The 23461-nt window shown below is 41.5% G+C and overlaps 1 protein-coding gene across 2 annotated transcripts in view; it reads right to left on the bottom strand.

The window, feature by feature from the left end:
* The window catches only part of ccser1 (coiled-coil serine-rich protein 1), a 112889-nt gene that overhangs the window by 62733 nt on the left and 26695 nt on the right, over window positions 1-23461 (bottom strand). For both annotated transcript variants that reach the window (XM_035165991.2, XM_035165990.2), the window contains exons 7-9: window positions 13260-13434; window positions 8523-8600; window positions 223-300 (exon numbers count right to left, since the gene is read on the bottom strand). In XM_035165991.2, the coding sequence (XP_035021882.1) occupies window positions 223-300; window positions 8523-8600; window positions 13260-13434 (331 nt within the window). The remainder of the gene's footprint in view (window positions 1-222; window positions 301-8522; window positions 8601-13259; window positions 13435-23461) is intronic.

Raw genomic sequence — 23461 nt, 5'->3', positions numbered from 1 at the left:
CAGAACTCTTTGAGTAGGACTTATTAATGACCATGAATAATTCTGAAGAGGCTTTAACACAGGCCAACTAACAGTTCCAAACAGAAAGGCTTAGAACGGGCAGTGCACTCATTTTAATACCAGCTCTCACATAAGTAAGTTATACGTTTTGCACATTACGTTCACATTTGAAGCCAAACCTGCCTGTTATTACATCGTGTGTGTTTAATAAGTGGATCTTACCAGTTCACTCTGGAGTCGGAGAATCAGCTCGTCTTTCTCCCTCAGTTGTTGCAACAAGGCCTCCTCTCTGCCGGGATCCTAAACACAAGCAGGACACAGCGTCACGCATCACTCAGGACACTGCAGCCAGTTGTGATTCATCAGGGACCATCACAAGGCTGTTTGAGTGTGTGTGTATGTGATTCCCTGGATCCTTTATGTGTTTTCAAGTGTTTTATGTGCATTTATGAGTGTATATGTCACTCATCTTTCGGTGTGTGTGTGTGTGTGTGTGTGTGTGTGTGTGTGTGTGTGTGTGTGTGTGTGTGTGTGTGTATGAGTGTGTGTGTGTGTGTGTGTACGTGTAATGTAGTTGTTTATGGCGCATGCTGCAGGACTGTGATCTCCTCTCCTCTCTCCATATCTGAGATAAACTTGGAGTGTCCTGTGGCAGCACCCTAAAGCGGACAGCACTTTAAAATGACCTTGTGCTGTCAGGGGACATTATTGTGGCGAAGATGGAGAGGAGGAGCCGAGACAGAATAAGGGAGGAGAATTATAATCCTCATAAAAGTAACTTTATTCTCATTGCACCTTTCAAAACAAACGTTACAAAGTGCTTCCCAGCAAAATACAAGCTGTTATATAGAGTTCTAAAAATATATTTCATTAAAATTTGATAGCTGTTTATGCCTGCCACATTTATCCACCGAACAAATGAAGTCGGATCAGTTGACATGAATTCTGTTTAGTAGTTACTGAAGCAAAAACTGCAAACATCTATGTCGGCCAACCTGATTTTCACTGTCGTTCCTGGTTGTTCCAAAACCTCGTCATCTTCAGACCTTATGGCTAAACCGTGCAACAGCCAAGCTGCCACAGGATCTCTACACACTGGCTCATGGGGAGCCTGGATCTAATAAATATAGCTGGGCTCCAGACCCAGCAGCTTTAATTAAAATACTCAACTTAATTCTAAATTGGACAGAGAGTGACACAAGGAGGAGGAGGGAAGAAAAGGGAAGGAAAGAGAGGAAGGAAAATGACGGACATACAGATGGTCATTACCTCTTCAAGGGCATAAACGCAGGAAAGAAATAAAAAGAGGGGCAAGATAACAGGAGAAAAATGAGGAGGGGGGAGTGAACGTGAGAAAAGGGGGACAGTGATAGAGAGCAGGAGAGGACAGAGAGGGCCGGGGGCTGAGCGTGATGGTCTGAAACTGTGGGGAGCCATCGAGCTAAAAGACAGACAGAGAGTCAGGAAGAGAACACAGACCACAGGGAACCATAAAGTTACACCACCGTCCTTTAAATGACCCATCTGATGCAAACACAGACAGCTAACTTGACACTCTGCCTTAACTCAACATCAAAATCGGTGGGTGCGTGCGTGGGACCTGTTTGACCGTCTGACAAGCACTTCGACGGGAGCGTGCCGTAAATGCTTAAACTGTTTCTGAGAAAGAAATGCATATTTTACTGCACAATTACGGCAAACGGTTTCCAGTCAGCCTCAGAGGTTGTGGCCATGAGTCACAATTTCCCGAAATTCAAAAAAATTAAATAAAGAAAATTTCACAGAAAATAAAGAAATTTTGATGACATGGACGAAGCTAAAAGCTTTGTAAGTGCTTCCAGGGTGATAAAACCAGCGGAAGAACACCTTCCCCTCGGAAGCTATTTACAAAAACAAAACCCAGTGGTGTTGAATGAGAGCGGACTGGCATTACCTGCATTTGGAGGGGAGATATTTTTGGATAATGATATTTTTCCTACTGCGATAACACACACACTTGTGCAAAGGGAGAGAACCAAAATTACAAACAGGAGATTCGAATGGGACTGAAAATTGCTAACATGCTGTGACAATTATTACATTAGTCAGCCTCTAAAATTAATCTCACCCGAACAGGACTGAAGGCTGTTCCAAATGAGCTGGCTGGCTACAACCGGCACAGCGTGTATGCCTCTGTCCCCTGTGTGTGCGTGTGTGACATTGCATGTTTAACAGCAGTTGTGTTTCAAATGTTCAAAACAGGCTTATGACTAAATCCATGACTTGCGTGGTTTGTTTATGAGTATAAACAGAGGAAAGAAAGAGAAATAGATGGGTATAAGCTGTCAGAGAAATACAGAGGGATAAGAAAACAAGATAATGTACTTCAACTTGGCCACATTCAATGCCACCCTTTTGACTTCGATGCCAAGGGACAGGACATGCTCATATGACCGCACAATTTTATGTGTCCTGGCTTGACTTTGTTGTTGTTTGGCTCACATACCCGTTGTTGAGCAGCCCTATATTGCATTACATATTAAAAAAAGGCTTTTAAACGAGGGGAACATTACCATTACCTAAAACTAAATTGAAAAACTCTATTCCGATCGCTGAAAGAAGGAGCACAATATGCATTAAGTCACCCATCAGGTGGCATTCCAACCAATTTTTCAAGGCAGAATTGAATGGAAAGGGCTGAGGAAGAAAAGTGGGGCATGTGAATTTATTTCTAATGTGATTGGAATGGCCTCGGTGGGGATAAATCTGATCAAAATCATTGGAGTGCATCTACTTTATGTGATTTTGTATGGAGGCTGAGGCCACTCTGTGCTTGCAATCAGCAGCCAGCTGAAGAGGGTATGGAGATGAATTACATTCCCCTTGTTAGCAGAAATTATTCAATTTCTCAACTTTTTTTTTTTTTTGCAAACACACATTTGACAAAATGTGAGGGTTGTTTACCGCATCTGTAATTTCAATAACCCCCTCTACCCTCAGTTGGTTCAACAAATTGCCTGTTTCTTAAATTATGGCATGGGGTGTGAGAAATAACAGCGTAATCAAATGCATTCCCCTTGTTATCTTAATACCAGGGTACCAAACATATTTCCATAACTTTGCACTTCTTCAAGTACAAGTGCTTGCTACTTGAACGGGCTGAGATGAATGTGAAAGGGTAAAATCCCCTCAACAGTTCTGTACATTCCTAGTATGACACGGCATTAAGCATACACCACTGGACCCTGTGTGGATGAAAAAGGACCTGCTCAATGGAGTGTGGCTTTGGCCACAATGTTTTGCTCAAATCCGAGCCAAACGCAACAAAGCCCAATGTTTTCCACAATTCAAAGCAAGTGCAGTGTAAACAATTTAAAAGAAACCCAATCCACCATGAACAAACCAAACAAGATCCAGAATATAATATATATATATATATAGTGTTCGAACCCAGCCTCATCCATTTTGTCCCAATGGATCCCGACAGGCTCGGGTCGGGTATTGTGTTGCTGATGCATACAATTGTCACAAACTTTGACGACAGGTTGGGACAAATGATTTATAATTCAATCGGTAGCATTTAGAATTAAGCACTCCAGGATTATTTGGGCAGATAATCGAGACTGAGTGACCTCCACTAGCGAACACCCCCGTGATTGTCAGAAGGGGCAAATCAGGTCTAAAATCAGCCCAATTACCTCTAGTGTGCAGCAGCCATTACTACAAAAGTCTGTCCTTCACATGGTGATACGCTGTCTCATTTGGCTGCTCGGACACCCACTGGTAAAGCACTTGATATTCATGACTTGATTAAAAAACATAGGAAAGCTCAAAGACACATGCATAAACCTGCGCACGCTGACTGACAATAATTATGACTTTGATAGCGTTCTATTTATGCAGACCGACAGAGGAGGTCAAGAGGAGCGGCTGCGATGTAAAAATAAAAGAGAGGAGGTGATGAAAAAAAGACTCATCTGCACATCGAGAATGCATACTAAAGAGCCGTGACCTCTGTCACCTGTCTTTACGAGTTAACTCAGCTGTCAGGAGAACTAAGGAGCAGGTCGCCAACACAGTCGACTGTGATTCAACAGTTTTGAAACAAAAAGTTTTTCAGTGCATCTGGACACGGGCTGCACACGACAAACTAACCCTGCCATATAAACTGAAGGACATGGCGTGCCTGGTGAACAAGCAGCAGTCAAGGATGCTATAGGTGCTCAATCTGCTCCGAGGAGCTCCAAAAGGCAGTAAAGCTGGCAGGTCGCACGGAGACAGTTAGGTAAGCTGTCAAACCACTTCTGTAATATTTACGCTGTTTGAAACAAGCGAGGTGTCACCTGCCGAGACATCCTGAAATGCAGCAAGAGCCACCGAGCTGCCTCATGTCTGCAGTTAGAGAGATTTCTAATATAATACAGTAAAGTTAGAAAACATTAGGGCAAGTTAAATGCAATAAAATACTGTCCTTTATACTTAACACAGACATCAGTGATACTGTAAGAGATGAGATATTAGGGAGACCCAAGGCTGGTTGCACAAAGACGAGCTTTAACTACGGCTCAGATCTAACAAACAGAAAAGCTTTAGATGCTTGAGTTGGATTAATTGTCTGTGTTCTCTGAGAGAGTCGAGACTCTTTTGAAACTGAGCGCAGCTGATCAAGCTTTTTCTCTTTTCTTTTCAAGCTGCTCGACTCCATTCAAACCGGCAGAAAACATCTGTCTCCTGGAACAATTTAAGTGCTTATAAAAGTTATTTTACTACCAATATTCAACAATATGTGAATATTCAAAGCTGAATGTTGTGCGAGTGCAAATAAAGCTCACACACAGACACACAAATGTATTTCAGAGACCCAGCTGATTGGAAAGGAGATAGTCTGGGGTACAGCAGTTACCATAAAACTTTTTTTGATTTACTTTTTATACAACTGACACAAAGTGGCATATGACAAGGCGGTGAAAATGAAACGATGCAGTAGATCAGTCTAAAATGCCCCAAAGTGAACTCACTCTCCAAAATGGCGGCGTTTCTGCAGGTTTTAACACGTGGAATTTAAGACTTTTTAAGACCGAAAATCATGTAATTTAAGACCTTTGTCAAGTACGGCAGATGTGAAGGAGTATCGGAGTCCCAGAACAACTTACACTTCCCCATATTTGAAGACAGGTTGAAGTAGCCTCGTAGAGAATAACCCTCGAAACGCCACGTTACCTCACAAACTACAGACGGGGACAGCAGGTATCCATCGTCTTTCCCACCGCTGAGCTGAGTGTTACTGCGATACATTGTGACCGGGGTGTTTGTAGACTCAGTTATCAGTTACACGTCGGTCTTGTCTGTGGTTTTATCTTATTGATTTGTGTGTTTCTAGTGTGTGAGCCAAGAAACATTTGTCTTGACGTGTACTCTTGCACATAGTTTTCAAGCCTCTCCCACTGTTGCCTTGATGTGAAGCGAACAAACTATGATAACATATTTACAGTCATTCTAATTATACATTAATCATTTTTAATTATGCAGCAAATGACACTGCATGCATGTTTTTTCTTCTTCAGGCTTCCAAATACAGTAGAACACTTCAAGTGGGACAAAATGTGGTAAAAATCGTGTCACATGCTTTTGGTCTAAATTAAACTAGGGCGCACTGTGACTCCGCAGCCTCTCAGGTGGCTAGCGTAGATTATTTTTATACCCACGGAGTCGTTTTCTGGAGTGCCAGGACAAATTCTCTTCTTCTTCTTCTCCTTGCCCCTCACCTTCCTCTCTCTTTTTCTTCTTTCCCCCTTTTCTCTACCACCCTCCTCCTCAAACTCTTCACCTCCTTTTTGCTCCCTCACCTCTATCCCTCTCATGTCTAATGTGGTTTCTCCTCTTTTCCTGACTTATCTGACTTAATGTCATCAAACTGAATACATTCCCCCAACTCAACTTTTGCTTCCACACGTTCCCCCTTTGCACGACCTGTCTCCATCACCCCCTCTCCCCTCAATCTATTTTACAGTCAAGTAGAACAATGTACTATTCTCAGAGTTGCACCTACTTCCTCTTATACAGCTTCTCCTTGTGAGGCATGCCCTCTCCATCTTGATGTTGTTTCTTTTCTGTGCCTCCAGCTCTGTCAAAAGGTTAGCCTTTGCCTCCCACCTTCTTACTCATTCTCTGTTTATATATATCTACATACATACACACACACACACACACACATCTTATTTCTCTGTTTTCATCTCCTGTCAAACCTCAATTCCTCCAGCACTTGCTGCTTCCACCCTGCCCTTTATATCTATCTCTGTGCTGCTGTCACGCCCTCAGTCTCTCCCTGCACAGTCCTGGTTAGCCGAGGAGATGTTCAGGGTATTTAGGATGGGTGCTAGCTCCACGGAATTAAACAGTGCTTAAGCAAAAGTTGTATTTTACAATCAGAGTATAGAAACCTAGTTTGCCTCGTTCGTCTGAACATTTTGACGACAGCTGGTATTGTTCGGCCTACAAACTTTGAAATGATCTGGTGCATATCTCGCTTAATATTTCACGAGAAAAAAATCGAATTCTTAACATTCTACTCCCACCACTAATTTAAGTAAGTGAAATGAAGCTGCTTTACACACCACATGTGCTCCCAATGTCAAATCTGCTCATTTCAAACCAATTTATGAAGGAACCAGTTTTTTATATTTGATTAGTGGATGTATTTTATTTGTGTTTGTTTATTTTCAAAGTTTTTAACCAATGTCAAGTGTCTTTGATCGTTGTGCTTTATAAATACAATGTATTGCGCAATAGTTTATAACTCAAAGATTGTCAACCTACATGCATTTCTGATGGATCTGTAACTGTCTATCCATAAACAGGGACATTTAAATGTTTTGCTATTGAATTATTTATTGATTATGGGTCAGGTGTTTGTGACCATTTGCCCTCACTTTTTCTGAATGAAACTACCTCAACAAGTCCCTCTATACATTGCGGGAGAGTGTTTCATCCACAGCCGTTGTCTTCACGCTGTGTCCCACCCTACATCTTTAATTTTTCCTTATCCTCCAGCTGCTACTGATACTCCATGTAGGTCAACAAGGAGGGCACGCGTACAAACGCACGCTGGTACACAGATTTAAATGCATGCCACAACACACTCTTGGCACAGCAGTGCACTTTGCAGGCACCGTGTGAGACAGGCAGGCCTTGGATTTTGGCTGTGTTTTATTTGACTATATTTTAAGGGGTTAGGGGTTAGGGTTTGACTTTTGCTCTTCTGTACCTCCAAGTATGTCAACACAATATTAGATTCAACCTTTAGTGCAACAAAGTTTAATAAAAATCCGCCACCGGCAGTGAGAAGTTTCACAAAGTCCAGGAGACTTGTTCTTTCTGCTCCTCTCTCTCTCCTAACAGTCTAACAAGAACTCGGTTGCAGAGCACCGAAATCCCAGAGAAAAGATTGACAAAAGCCCTTTCCTGGTAAACTTAAACCCTGCACACACACACGATAGCATACGCTTGAGCTCTGACACACTCCCAGCAGAGAGTCATAAATCTCATCTAGATCGGACAGCTGTGATGGACTAGGTTGACAGTGGGGGTCTAGGGCCTGTCACTACAGGCAAAGCACATTGGTCCCCATGTCTTTTTGCTACACTCATTTTTATATTTCCTTATACCTGCTCTCCCTCTTTCTCGTGTGATTTGATCTCTTCATGATTCATTAGACGCTGATGTGGAAAAAAAGGCTGGTGATTGTTCTGTATCACTGGAGGAGACACACAGATCAAAAGATGAGTCAGTCTTATATTTTTGATCACAGACGGACCGCTGTGTTATTTTGATTGAAGTAGGTGGCACTATGAGGTATCTGAGGGCTGTGTGAGTATAAAGCCTACGGCTACAGAGCAGGTCTAGACTGTTCTCATTGTAATATTATTTATAGAGATCCAACAGAGACCATGAGAAAGAACATGGTGAAAATTTTTACATTGTCCATTAGCAGTTCCAATGATGTTTTATTGAAACAAGACAATGTGGTGTTCCTTGGTGCAATTCTATAATAAATAAAAAGTTGGAAGAAAACTAGAATCCATTCCCTTCAATTGTATGACTCCGCCATTTATACAATATGTTCCGTCTGCAGCGTAGCAAAGTTCAGTTTTGTATCACAGCAGCCTGGTAACCACAGCTTCAGCCACAATATGTAAAACCCTTCTTCGACATCATTAAACCACACTAGTCACTGCGGTTTTAAAATCCTCTGATGGCAGCCATGAGGGAAATTGGGCCAAAAGGAAAACCAGCAAAGCAACATTTTTGGCGTGCCAGAAACTCATCTAATCCTCTGAGAGCCAGATCATTGATCGCTCAGGCAATTATTTAGGCGTTATGACCTCATTAATGTGCCTGTCCAACGACAATTGATTTGGCAGAAATTAAGCTCAATTCTAAAATTAGTGCCTGATTCAGTGCTAAAATGGGGCCCGAACCCAAAACGGGTCGGACCGACTTATGCAGTATTGTGTGTTTACACGAAGCAACGTAAAATAGGTTACCTTAAACGGAAGGGATTTTTCACTGCAAGGGCTGATGGGTAGAGACTGGAGGCTGCTGGCAGGACTCGTCTCTGCGCTCTGCAAAAAGCATAAATATGAAAATAACATCATGATTAAATTTGTTAAATACACTACGTTTTAGTGTGATGTGCACAGGGCGATTCTTAAAGGATGAGTCTCAGTTAAAACTCTTCTACTTGGAACTAAATTAAGACTCGAAAGTATTATTATTTGTACTTCTTGCAACTTCTGGCAAAATCATTACTCCCTCATTCATTTTAAGTAAAGCCTAATAGACTAGGTCTGTCAACATAAGTGCTCCTGAAGCTGCAGCATCCTGTAGTGGACATTTATAATGATTATCCGCAGGGTGATATTACATCTAGTCTCATATTCTAGATTCAAAGCACATTTGGTAACAGAAAGGCAAAATAACTGGTTTGAATGAAATTGGTTAAACGACTATAGAAACACAACCTAATGTTGTAATTTGCAATTTCTTGATGTTTCTAACAAAGTCTTTTTATTTTCTAACACCAGCTGTGACCAGACACATCTTGGCTCCGCTCCTCAACACAGGTGTCTAGTGGGCAGAGAGCAAGGGCAGAGTGAGGGGCGTTCCAAAACACACACACACACACACACACACACACACACACACACACACACACACACACACACACACACACACACAACAGGAGAAAGAGAGACACATTCTTGTACTTCTATCTTATTGAGGACAGCCCCTTACGCTAACCATCACAACCAAATGCCAATAACCCTAAACCTTACCATAACCATAACCTGAACCTGTCAGGTCCTCACCCTATAAGGTCTATGCTCAAAATGGTCCTCACAAAGATATAAGCACACACACACACAAACAGTACAGCGCCTAGAGACAGTCATGTGGCGCAGGGTGCAGACACCACACAGACATACACACTTCTTTAAATAAAGAGAAGAGGCTTATTTAAATGTCACCTGTGATGGCTCATAACAGGACAGATGGGGAAGCAGGAGAGGATAAAGAAGTGTCGGCTGATATTGATGTAATGCTTCATGGTAAAAACATGACAGCACAGACAAGGAGGATATGACAAGATACATGACAAAGACCTGACATCAAGAATTGAAAGATTGTGATGTATGAACTTGTTTTCCCGTCGTTTACTTGACTTCTTTCGGCCATCTAGTAGATTTATATGCAAGCTAACGTTTCCTTTTTTTGAGCGAGATGATCATACTTACAATCAAGATGCCCGAAAATCTTCTGGCTAAAATGCAAAAATCAGGCTCTGATGTGACTGTAGCTCAGGGAAACAACATTCTTCAATATGTCTCCTCTTTGCACAGCCTACACGTGATTCTAAAAGAAGCATGCCTCCCTATCAGAATAATAGGTGCACAATGTCGTCAAGACCACCCATGTGTCATCAGTGATCAACACCTTTCCCTATGTAGAGAGACATGCGCACACTCACTGACACCCCCACACACTCTGGCTCTCTCCTCCTCTTTCCAACACATACCCATTCTCTTTAAGGTCACCCCTGTCCCACAGGCTTTAACACACAACTGTCCCCACAATTAGATGTGGTTGGGTAAAAAAAATAAAAAAATTAAAATGGAGAAAGCTGCCTAAGAGTGCTGGATTTAATGACTTTGCACTACTCAGAAGCTAAATGTCTAAAGATGATGAATGGCCCAAGAAAGGAAAGCAGGTTTCGTAGTTTGATACACCGCTTTAATCACATTCACACATCAGTTAAATGTGGAAATAAAAACGTTCAGATAACTTCAGGTGCGCTCGTGCCCACTCTCTCGCTCGCTCTCTCATTGACATTTGGGTTTTATATTGGAAAGCAGAACCATTAACAACACACTGACATGCCATTTAGAGTTCTCTGGCAAACACAGGGTGAGGACTTTGTTCTGGAAATTCCAACTGTGCTTGGGTATTACTGAGTTTTTAGAAGTCTGGGCCTCAGGAGGTCTTCATCTAACTAAAACTGTGACAGCACGCTTCAGTGTTCACCCAAACTTTCACAGATGTTGATTGCGGAGCCGTTGTGTAACACGGAAAAAAACCTAGTGTTGAAAATGACTGCAGAGGTGAATACCACGTCCCGAAGAGTAATGAATAACCGTATTTTGAAAATCAAATTTAGGATATCCACAGCTATCTTTGTAACAACGGAGGAGCAGCTGCTGCCACAAGTCAAGCAGCTGCCTCAGGGCTGAGCAGAGGCACAAGCTAACAGGGCCTGGTGGTGCATGTGTAGATACTGCACAGCCGGGCCCAAAAAGACTGTGACTATATGCTGTAACAAATGGGAGCATCGCTCTCTCGCTCGAATCCATGGCTGACATTGACAAATGGGGATCATTCCGTTAGGCAACATTAATGCACACATGGAGAGTGGCATTATAGAAATGTTTCTCTGTGCATCCAACGGGATAAACAGTTGGAAGAGAAATAAATCATGGGAAGGTAGAGTATCTATAGCTGGTAAAATAAATATTTTTTTATTTGTAATTTGATGCACAATAAATTACAAAATGTGATGTATTAGCTGGCATGTTGGTCATGAATATGACTGCATCCATCCATCCATTATCTGTAACACTTATCCTGTGATGGTTGCAGGAGGCGACTGCAGAGTATCATAGGGTCGACATATAGAGACAATCTCACACACACCTACAGTTGATTTAGAGTCTCCAACCAGCATATGCTACATGTCTTTGGATTGTGGGAAGAAGCTGGAGTACCCGGACAAGCAAACTCCACACAGAAAGGCCAACAGGGTACGAACCAAGAGCTTTCTGGATGTGGAGTGACGCTGCTAACCAGGTGTCAGTGCAACAATATACAACTCAATGTAGAAGTTTTGACAGCAACTGAAAAACTAGCAGAGAAGAAGACGAGAGGAGAGGAAAGTAGGAGGTATAAGTTAAGGTAAGTTAAGGTAAACAAGGCCAAAGAACAGAAGATTAGGGCGTCAATTCCAGAAGGTCAAGCAAATTAAATGCAAAGCATACAGACAGGCCCCCCCCCCCGCAGAATGGATTACATCTACTGATGGGAAGTAACAAAATTTGCAAGTTAATGACACAACACATTCAGCAAAGAGGGCAAAGCATCTCCTCTTTTATATTCATGTTCTGCTGCCTTGTTCCACCTCTCCATTGTAGTCTCTCCATCACTTCTCATTTACGTCTCTCTCCACTAATTATTATTTTATCTTTTTCATGCCTCGTGTCTCTGTTTGCGTGGTCCTTGGAGGAAAAACAAGAGAGATGAACAGCAGAGAGAGAGACAAGAGAGAAAACATGTGGACTGTAATTCACAGAGAGGTGCTCAAAGCCAGCTTTGATCTTAGTTTACAGGGACTAATGGTGGGATGTTAGGGAAGCTCTGGTCAGCCTTTTATATGTCTTTTTATGTATTTATATTTGTGTATTTGTGTGACAGGTGTCAGTATAATGCCGCAGTGTTTGGTGAGGGTCAGTTACGCATGCAGATTACAAGCCAGACGTTGCTAAGAGCTGATGGTATTACTAACATCCCTCTTTGGTATGCAAATGTATCATACACTTTCAAAAACATAGTGACAAAGGGTGTTAGCGACAACACGAGCACTTTCGTTCCAAAGCACGGCATAAGAAAAGATAGAAAGCAACACCAAAACTTTTGTTTGGTTTATGCATTAGCCATTTTCCAAAAAGAGTGGAATTATCATCCCGGCCTGGCATTGACTGTAAAACTAAAATTTACACTCAGCCCTTGATTGTGTATTTTATCATTCTGGCTGAAAATCTGCCCAAAGTCGAGCTCTCAGAAAATTGCAACTACCCTAAATAAACCTCGCAAATCACATTTATAAAAATGTTATGTTCTTAAAAAAAAATCTCGCTAAATGATCGACTTTAATATTATTGCGTTCTGTTTATAATCTAGAGTTAAAGCAGTCCCACACTCACAGCCATCAATATGGTTCCCTGATTTTTACAGTCCAGCCTTGTTAAACCAGCCACTGCAACGTGTCAGTGATTTGCTAAGTGACCATTACAGATAATCACGTCTTTAATGGTGTGGATGTAATTTTACTGGTTTCCCGCCATTTGCACTGCGATGGCCTCATAGCCTGAGGCAAAAACTTTGGCTTGAAGCATCCAAACGCACTTAAAGAGCAGAGTGGTACTCCAAAGTAAGAGGATCAATGTGTGGACCGTGTTATGTGAGCATATGAAGAATATGACACTCAAAGAAGCCGCCCAGTTCCCTCCTCCAGATGTGGATTCTGATTGAATTAACAAAACAAAGTGATTACAGGAACCTTTTTAAAAGGCGGGAAAGCTTCCTCTTTGAGACGATTTCATGGAGCTGAAATTGAGCTGATTAAAACAGTGGGTGAGGAATTTGTCAGTGGAGCGCTGCACTGTTTCGGTTCCACTTAAAATTGCTTCGTATTAGTTGCTAACCACTTGCACTTACTGGTTTAAAACAATTTAACGCATTTATAAGTTGATCAGAGAAGGGTTCTGTGAGTGTGGTGGAAGAGAAAGAGTAATGCATGTCATCTTCTAGTTGTTTTATGCTAAGGGTCACTTGACAGAGTAGCTTTCTTTGATGTAATGATTATCCTCCGAGTTAAAGCCTTCTTCCGAGTACAGGCTCCTCTTAAGGGGAGCGTGCATGTTTCTGTGTGTGCGTGTATGTGTGTAACCCACCTCCTGCAGTGTGCGTCTCAGTCTTAAAAGCAGGGTTTTGACAGCCGTACAGTCCTGCTGCATCAGTCGCAGTGGAAGCGCTTCCAGCCCTGGGGGTAAGGACTCGTCTTCCCTCCCCAAACCCAGCCCCGAGCTCCAGTCAGCAGGCAGCAGGGTAGTTGGACGGCTGGGCTCCCTGGAGGAGAGGCAGAGTGGAGGGGGAGAAGAGAGGAAAGAAGAGATTTAATGTTATCGAGAGTCAGTGTGAAAACCCGATCATTGACCTGCCTTCACTGCTCCCTCTCCGCTCCCCACAGGAAACCAGCACAATCTCATCTCAGCCTTTGGTGGTTGCTAATGGTGTAGATGATGCATTACAAAGCAGTGTCAGGATATCAGCTGCTTTTGAATAACCCAACACTCCAGAATCCTGGGTGATACCAGCTTGAATGAGAATCTGGCACCGCAGCAAATACTGAATATGATAATGTTGCTAATACATGTGATTCCTAAAACTGCTACACTTTCCATACACAGGGTGGCAGTACAGGCTACACATGGGATGGACCCTAGATCATTGTGGCCAATTTTGTTGGACCTCTGTTGGATGGGCTGTAGTACGACACTGCAGTGGGGTCCAAAGATATGCAAAGGTAAGGGGTTTTAGACTTGTGGACCACACAGTAGATACAACACACTACACTCTAAACATGTAACCTTGCCATGTATTCTTGGGCTCTACTCAAATCCTAAATATTCCTAATACAAGTATATAATAGTTTCTCAATTGGGGGCCAACCTGTCATGAACCTATAGCAACACTTCTCACCTGAGTAGAAGCGTTATTAGTTTGGCTATTGCAGCGTCTCATGCTAGCAAACAAGAAATATACATCAATTAATTTCTCATCAGGCAAATTCAGAGAGAAACAAGGCAGTGCAAAGGGAGGCAGCAGAAAAACTCCACCAATCACACTTTTTTTGTTTAACGACCAAAGTTGTTGTTTTCAAGCGGTGGAAACCCGGAGCATCGTTTCCAGGTCACAAAAGAAATCTTGTGGTTGTCCCAGTAAAGGTGTTGACTGTGTCCTGCCAGTTTGGCTCCCATGGAAAAGAATAGTTAAGAGGTCTAAACCGTAGCTTGTCAGTTAGATGCAACACAGAAAACGCTATCTTCTACAAAGGAACGATAAAAGAATTGTTTGCATCATAGTGGGAGTAGTGGGGCAATAAGCACGTCTTTTTCTCAAGGTTTTTTCAGGTTTATTAAAGCCCCTATGTGGACATTTTGATGTTTTCATCTTTTTCACTGGCAATTAAAAAACAGAGTGAGAAATGAGACAGAACCAGAAACAGAGGAGAGATTTCTACAGAAGGCAAGAGGGTCAAAATGGTCAGGATGGTGCCCTACAGGACCCCCTAATAAGTCTGTTTTAAGCTGCTTTGAAACAGACGACACAAGTGCAAAATAAAATCATATTCAAGTGCTCGCATGAGTAGAAACACATACACACAACTGTATTAAAAGATGAAAGGGGCCAAAGCACACGGGTCCATCATCTAATCCTGCGTCTCACAATCATTATCAACTCAAAAGGATACTTCATTGTCAAGAGCTTTGAATCATTATAGCTCATCACAGCCGTGTGATCCTGTGTCTCTGTCCTTAGCATATTTTTTTCCCCCAAGGAGTCTTAATTTAGTGTTTTGTATAACTGCAAGTCCACAATTATTCTTTTGCAAAAACAATGCTGTCAGTCTGTTTATGTATGCATCTGATTTTATGATTGTCAGTGCGTCCCTGTGTGTACGGGGCAGAGATCTTTCACGTTCGAGTGCTGCATATCAAACACCTTTCTTTGATAACAAAGCCTTCCAAGTTAAGCACCGCCGACCTCCGGGCCACTCGACAGACAGAGGAGATGGGGAATATAAGTTCATAAGTCGTTGTTTAGGCCTGATTATTAACACGCCTCTGAATATATACGATACAGTATTCCTCCAGACAACTGTGACACTTTGGTGGATGTGTGCGGTTGGAATTTCAACTCACACGGTCAAAATCAGCAGGGAGACATTGACCAAAAGCACTGTTTTAATTAACTGTCCCTTTTGAGAACACAGTCCATTAAACAATAATCAGGCCTGTGGAGCTGTACATCTTAATCTGGTGCACGGCCTCTGTTCTTTGTCTTATCTCCAACACCTACGTATTTAGCGCAGCAGAGGACACACACACCGAGAGGTATTTTCGCCAGGAGTCAGGGTCGCTGCAGAGTCACAGCATTCCTCGTCTTTCTCTGCCTTCTGGCCGCCGGTATAAGACTCCATCCAAGTGCTAACACTACTAACGCTGACCTTATCTATAAAAGCGACGTCTTCATAGTCATTCAGCGCTCCAGGCTCCACATTACTTTCTTTCAGTCACTGTGACAGTTTAGGTTTCACCAGGAGCATATTTTACTTCAGCTGTTAATGATTCAAGGCTACTTTATATTCCAGCAGACATGTAAACAGCCTCAAATCAAAGCTCACACTCGCCCTCTGTTGATTCAGAAGAAGGATGTGACTGATGTTTTAATTCGGTCTGTTAAATCTCCTGCACACAAAATGTCAAATGAGAACCAATTCTCCGGCGAACTTTATCATTTTCTACATCCTCCTTTTACGATTAACCTTGGCCCTAGGTTAATAATTATCCCTGGGAACATTGAGCACTCTTTTCACACAGCAATTTTTACACAAGGACTGAAGTCTAGGCTGTAGAATTATGGTTATAAGTTCATATGTACTACTGTAAAGAAACAAATGGCAAAGCATGATCAGATGCCGCTAGAAATTAAAATGCATAAAATGTTATATGACAACACTGGTAAGAGTGCAGAGAGAGATTTGAAACTCAAAAGCGTTGTAATAATCTCAACCCTGAGTTTTGTTACAGCTGAAAACAAAGTTTAAAAAGCAGAATTTAACATTCCCCCAATACACGAAAATTAAAATGCAGCTGAAGTCAGCTTTTCAATCGGTGACACTCACATGGCCCAAAGAGATGTTTCAAATGTCAAAACTGGGGACATAACAAAAGCCTGTTGAATCTTTGCTTTCAAGGCCAGTGTGCTCTGAATGATATTAAAAGTGAAAAGATGATGTTTCTCTCTCACTTCTTTCTCTTTTCTGTCCTGTTCATTTTTAATTGGTTGTGAGACCTTACTGCAGGTTATCTGATCAAATACTCTACTATGATATGAACTGTAGTACAAATAGCAAATACATCTTGTACTCTTATGCCAAATTTAAATTTTTTGGTTTAACTATAAGTATGGAGAAATGCTGTAAATGTGACGTTTGCTTATAAGAATATTTCTTCCATGTAATGCGTTGCACAATATCAACATTCTATTCTTTACTAAATTTCTATATTTATTTTATTGTACTTTCCCTTGCTGTCCTGTCGACATCATTTTGACCATCTTTATCATGTAGTCAAACCAGAAATATAGTCCGATAAAAATCAGCCAATATGAGCCTTTCACTGACATTTCAGTATCAGCGTTTTTGTGAGCTGAAGGGCGCCAATGTGAAAACTTTTATTTTCTAGAAAACACAATGCAGAAAAGATGTGCATTTATATTAACATTTCACTCCAGGCTTGAATAAAAACTGGCCAAGAGAAACTGAAAAAAAAAAAAAGATTAATAAATTGATGTGTTATTCAAATGTGTTTAGATCGGCTTGCTTCCTGCCTCAACTTTCCCCCGCCAGGTTGGGATAATCTGACCCAAGTGCATAAATGCGGGACTGTGTATTTCACCCTCTTTATGACATTTTCTAAAGGTGAACTCAGACATATCAACCTCCTGTCTGAGAAGCACAAATACAACCAGCTAGCTCACAGTCTGCATATTAAGGAAAGCAAGTGAGGGAGAGGGGGGGGGGGCATAATCACAGAAACAAGGAGATCTTCATCATCAGGAGTCTTGCGTTCGCTCTGACTGATTCAGCCATTTAGAGGAGAGGTGAGAGGAAATTAGATGCCTTTTGTTCCAGAGAAATAGCCGAGGAAAACAGCGGCGGAGGAGCATTAAGTCCGACAGCAGATTCCAGAGGAAAAATGTTCATTGAGCAAAACAAGAGCATATCACTAAAATATCGATCAACATAAGACTCCTCACTGGAGAGCTTGTTCTGAATTGCTCCCTCGTTTGCCCTCGTACTTTCTTCTTCACTGGTTCACCACCCCTCTTTCTATTATACCCCTCCTTCTCGCTCTGCTCATCCGTCTTCACCCCCTTCTCTCTCTCTCTCTCCCTTTGCCCGGGCCCTTGTCTTCCGTCTGCACCATTCTCCCCTCGCCCCTTCATCTCTTCTCTCCTCCTATCACTTTGACAACCACTACACTAAACTGATGCACTATCAAAGCCTGAGGTTTCCCCGCTGGGATTCTGCTGAGCACGTCAGACAGATGTCGATGAAGCCTGCTGTCTTTTGAGGACAGGTGAGCTCTGTCTGTCAAGCAGCTATGACTGCTTTAAAAAAAAAGAAAAATAAGAATTTAACTGTATTTTTTGTAGCTTTTCTTCCTGGTTGGCATCTCAGGTTAGAATGAACTCTCACCATTTATTTCTCTTTTGCACCCCGCTATCTCGATGGGATGAATTTAGCATAAATAAATGACATATGATCAGTCATGCACTCTTCTCTCTGACAGCTTATGTCAAGTGGTACAGTGCAGAGCAAGTACTAGAAAGTTTTTCTCACTTAAAGTTGTATTTTTCTTCTTTTTTTTCTACGTCTGTGTATTTATCAGAGTCTGACACTCCAGCCCTTTCTCCAGCTTTCTCTAGGGTTCAGGTTAGGATTCTCGCGGTGCACAAGAAATGCACAGAGCAACAAGAGGATGAGTGGGAGCAGGGTTCAAACACCGCTCACCTCCCCTGAAACAATAATCCTAGAGGAGGTGCCCTATGGAAAACATTCATGTTTCAGGGGACTGGAAGTGCAGTATTACTGGTTAAATATTTCTGCTGTCAAGCAGCGCCAAGCTTTAAATGTGTTACACTCTCTGCAACATTCTTATAAAATAGAAATACCACTATAACCCTCACCTTCATGGTCATATCTGGATCAAATGTTATGCTGTCTGTAGTGGTAGCCATACATAGTAAGTGATTATTTCCAATGAAAAACTGCAAATAAATCGACTAACTATAGCCATTTTAAAACATGAACTCTAGGAAGGTCTGGACATTTTCCAAAGATTTGTCTTTCACATATGAAGCAGGAGATTGTCTTGGTTGGATGCGTTCAGAGCAACAGGAAAATGTCCGGAGCATTTAGGCGAGGGGAAGCGTCTGGGTCAAGCTTGCAGAGTTTAGTGCATGTCTGAAAGCAGCTTGTCTGCAATAGCATTTTATCGTATGTCCTAATACAAGTAGCTCATGAGGTGTATGACAAAATTAAGGATGTGATTTTTTTGTGAAAATGGATGTTTGCACAAAATCTTTCACTTTGACAATAGACATCAAGGTTCACATCCCATCTCACTCTGTATGAGATGTTATTTTTTGCATTGGTATGATCTAAACATTCCCATGTTTCTCTAAAGCAATGAGTTAATGCCTGAATCAAGATACCGGCAACAATGAGAGTAAAACAACAACTTTTGATATATTTTGGGGGAATTATATCAGCAATGGGTTATTTTTCTACGCTTTCTTTGGTTTGATATTTTGTACCACAAATCTCCCTTCGGTAGTTTCAGAAGAATAAATCGTGCAGCATGACTGTTAAACTGAAACCTCCGTCATGAGGGAGGAACCAAACTTAGATCCGAGTGATGTTTCTGTGACAGCAGCACTGAGGCTGAGCTGCCACTGCTGTGTAGGCAGTAATGTACAAGTGCGCGTGTGTAGGTGTGCGTGTGCACATGAGCGCGTCAAAGCATATATTTTTGACTGCAGTTACAGAATAGAAAAAGACATTTTCCAGCTAAGCACCAGTCTCATCTGCTGGTAATTACTCCGCATATACGTGCACAAGCACACACACACACACACACACACACACACACACACACACGCAGGCACGCACTTAGCACAGTTGAAGACAGGTCTGTTCAGTGATGATAGATGTTATACATGCAGGGAGGCCTTTCTTATTCTCAGGGTCATCTGTCTTTTCACTGTCATGAGTCGATAGCCCAACACTCTCACTCTATTCTCTTTTTTACAGCTTGCTCGCTCGCTCTCTCTCTTTCTCTCCCACACACACACACACACTAGACCGTTGAACAGGTTATATATGTATGTGAGTGCAGAGAATGGGAGACTGTGATAGGAGTGACAGTCAATTAGACGATGACTCAAGTGGAAAAAGTGCTAATTTGAGTTCATTAAGATGTATTATTACACCAGCTTGTGGCCAAAAACCGGTATTACATGACCGTGTCAGTGAGGAGCTAATTACAACTAAATACATAGATTAAACTGTAATTAAATATTTTCGCAGAGATTTTCCTTCTACATTTCTTTCGGACTAAATACACAAAGGAAAGGAAAAATATAAAAGGGGCAGAGTGTGAAAAATGCCCCCTTCCATAACAGTGATTTTCTTTTTGCTCCTTCTCTTTCCTTTCCTTTCATACCACCGTTTATACCTGTTATTTCCTCTCCTTTCAAAGTGTAGTTTTTCACTTCCTGTTTTCATTTCCTCCCCAACCCCCCGCGTCCCTGTGACTCACTCGCCTCCTCTCAGGAACCAATTCTCAACAGCAGCATTAGAAGTGATCCATTTCCTGAAAATGCCAATTATCTGCCTTTTTATGTCTTTCATTATTTAAACCACTCCTACGGTGTGGTATTACTGGACTCTTGGCTCCCAGCGATGAGGCATACCTGCAACACTTACACACACGAGTATGCACATTCACACTGGCCATAAACAATGCACTTGGCAGAGCCAACAACGAACACACACACACACACACACACACACACACACACACACACACACACACACACACACACACACACACACACACACACACACACACACACACACACACACACACACACACACACACACACACACACACACACACACACACAGATGTCTGGGTTTGCATCATGCTCAGTTCAGTGTGTGATGTGTCAAATGACGACAAGACAAATAGATGATGTGTGATTGAAGAGCATTATCTTTATCTTTTTTTATTAACGACAGCAGGGAGGAGTGGGTTGCCCCCTTGTCAATCAGTGGTATAACGGCTGCATTGTCTCTGGAGGAAAAATAACAATAATAGCGGACACTTTAACACCGCGACATGATGAGAGAAAGGCAGTCAGTCCCTTATGTCAACTTTTCCCTCGTTAAATCTCTACTGACAACAACATATTCATGGGAGCAATCCATTATACAGCATGTGTGTCTCTGGCTGGGTGCGCCTGTGTTCTGTCAACGTCTGTGCGTCGTTTCGAGAACTTGAGCGCTCGGCTAAAGTGCTACAGTAAACCGCAGCTATGGGAGAATGATTGTCCCCATTTGTCACTCCTTCTTGCCACCTGACAGGCACAGTGTACTCATTTGCATTCAGCACCTGAGGCTACGAATGTTTAATGCTGCCATTAAACTCATCTCCGACATAAAGTGCATCTGTGACTAAAGAGTAAGCCCAAGCCGAGCTCCAGGCAGTGAATCTAATGGTGAATTCAGGTCTTCAGACACAGAGAGGGAGAGAATATAAAACTAATGTAATATGGCAGGGGGGCAACTTTCTGATTAACCTAATTGTCCTTTGCTCTGCTCCCTGCACTTTGAATCTGTGCTTCGTTTCAGAAGAAATCTATGCCTTTTCTTTAACCTTTACACCCGTCCAACCTCTCACTCCATTTTTCTCTCGTTGACTTGAGTATCTGTTAACTTCTCAGACTCCACACAGTCAACTTCCATTGCATCTGTGAGTATCACAATGTTATGTCATGCAGAAAGGCTGTGAACCACAGCTATATGTGGGGGGGAGAAACCACAGGGAATTACCAACATTTATTTGCACTAATTTCTATCATAACTCCTTGTTGCAGAGATCCATTAAATTCTGGTCCCAGGTGACATATTAAATGTTCCAGTATCAAAGAACATTGCAAAGGCAAACTGACCAAAGTTCTGTCCTCTGTAAAAGCCTGAAGCAATAATACATGGAAGTAAAACATTCTCGCTTTAAAACGGTGTTAAAAAATCTGTGACATGTTAGGGTTTTTTGATTGTGAACAATATTACACTAAAACTATTTGACGAATTGCCACAAAACTTGGTAGAAGAATGTGAAATGGGTCATGGAAGAACCCATTCATTCAATTTTGGTGCAGATCCACATCAGAAGGCAAATCCAGGAAATTTTGTTTAAATTCAAGAATATTTTTCAATATTTTCTTGGATTTCTCAGAGATTTATTCATGAATCTGGATTTTTTTTATTAAATCCAGCATGTTTAGGGGACTGACATGTATGAGTGTGGGTATTTTGGTGCAGATCCAATTAAATATCTGGATCTAGTAAATGTAAGTAAGGTTTTATAAGGAGACTGTCTTGGCAGAGGTATTCACTCTACTAACATTCTAGTTGTTTTATGAAAGTGGTGTTTGTTCCTTTGCCAGTTTTTAATTTTCAATAATGAGAACTGACAGCAGATCACAAAAACAACCACCGGTTGACTGAGGCAGACTTATTTGAAACAAATCAACAAATCCATATTAAAAGGTGCAAATTCCGAACCCGAAGGGGATTATGTTGAGGGCACATTAACGTTCATCTATTCAGTTCATTATTTCTGAATATGATAATTTTGTGCAATTTGTTCTAAAGCTTTATTTGAGAAACCTTTGCCATACTTAAATGAACCTGCAGCTTCAAGAGGCTAAAAGTGCAAAAGCTCAGGTGAGATTGGCAAAAGAAATATTAAAGTAACACCATGAAAATCTACTTTATATAATAAGTGTAAGATAATGTGTTGCATTCTGAGCCTGAGTTGCTAATATGTATTTCAGTCAGGAGTGAATAGGATTATACTGTCAATCCAGCAGTGCTGTTTAACAGTGTGTGCTCACTTTGTTAAAGGAGGCATTTAAATGTTTGTTTTTCTGTTTTCAGTTCAGAGAACAAACACAGGGGCGGATCTGTACTATATCTGTACTTACGCTGCACATTCCCATTCTAGGAAATGTTTTCTCTAAGTGGACAAACACAGCATGTTGCTAATGTTTTAAAATGACATTCTGTAACAACAACAACCACAATGACATGAAAATAAATAAAAATGTCTCCCTCCTTTTCATCTCATTTCCTCTTGTTGCTGTCAGGCAGCCTAATTTCCTTTCACGCGGACAAATATATTGTGTAAGATGAGTCGTTTTATGATTTGTTGTTATTTTGTAGTGGTGCTGTTGACATCGCCGTGACAAAGTAATAACACAGATTCCAGTTTTAGTGAAGGTACAAGTGATTTACGAGACAGTGATCCAGTGCGGGCGCCTTCGTTGTAAAAAAAACTCTGCACTCAGGTCAGAGAAAGTTTTCAAACTCTTTAAAACTTCATATTCCTGTTGACAGCTATACAAAATAAAAGTTTACAAATATCCCCTTATTCATTCTGGAACTTTTAGACTTTGTCATTAGTCATGTTTTTTTTTTTGAGTTGATGCACTCACACAGTATTTCTTGTTTACATCACCACCATAAAGTCTGATTTGGATTAAGTGAAATGGAAATGTGCAAAGGTGCCAGGAAAAAGCTAATCCAGGATATTAAAGGCAAGTAGGCTCCTCATCCGCATTTCTTTAAAAGCTGTTTCCATGGCAATGCTGAACTCTGCTGTATATTTATGTGCTGAGGGAAATTGGTGAGTAACATATAAAGATGCAAATGGTTGCTTATTCAACATACCTGTGGGTTGTCTAAACAGGTTTTATGCATATAGGAGGCCACAATGATTGCTGTAATTGTGCGCTCCACGTGTAATGTGTTATGTGTTGGGTTATATAATAGGATCTGAAAGTATGAAGTCTGTGTTTATAAAGCAGGCAACAGTGCTGGCTAAACAGCGAACAAAGTTAAAATACAATCGGGAGGCTCACACTGCAAAATTTACGACAGTGAATTACTCATCTCACCTGTAGGGAGAGCCCGAGTAGAGCCGAGAGCGAATCTTGTATTGTGTCACTTTAATCCGCA

Source organism: Hippoglossus stenolepis, chromosome 9 (genome assembly GCF_022539355.2).
Source record: "Hippoglossus stenolepis isolate QCI-W04-F060 chromosome 9, HSTE1.2, whole genome shotgun sequence".
NCBI classification, from domain to species: Eukaryota; Metazoa; Chordata; class Actinopteri; order Pleuronectiformes; family Pleuronectidae; genus Hippoglossus; species Hippoglossus stenolepis.
Note: the sequence above shows the minus strand (reverse complement) of the source record. Positions and strands in the feature narration are given on the sequence as shown.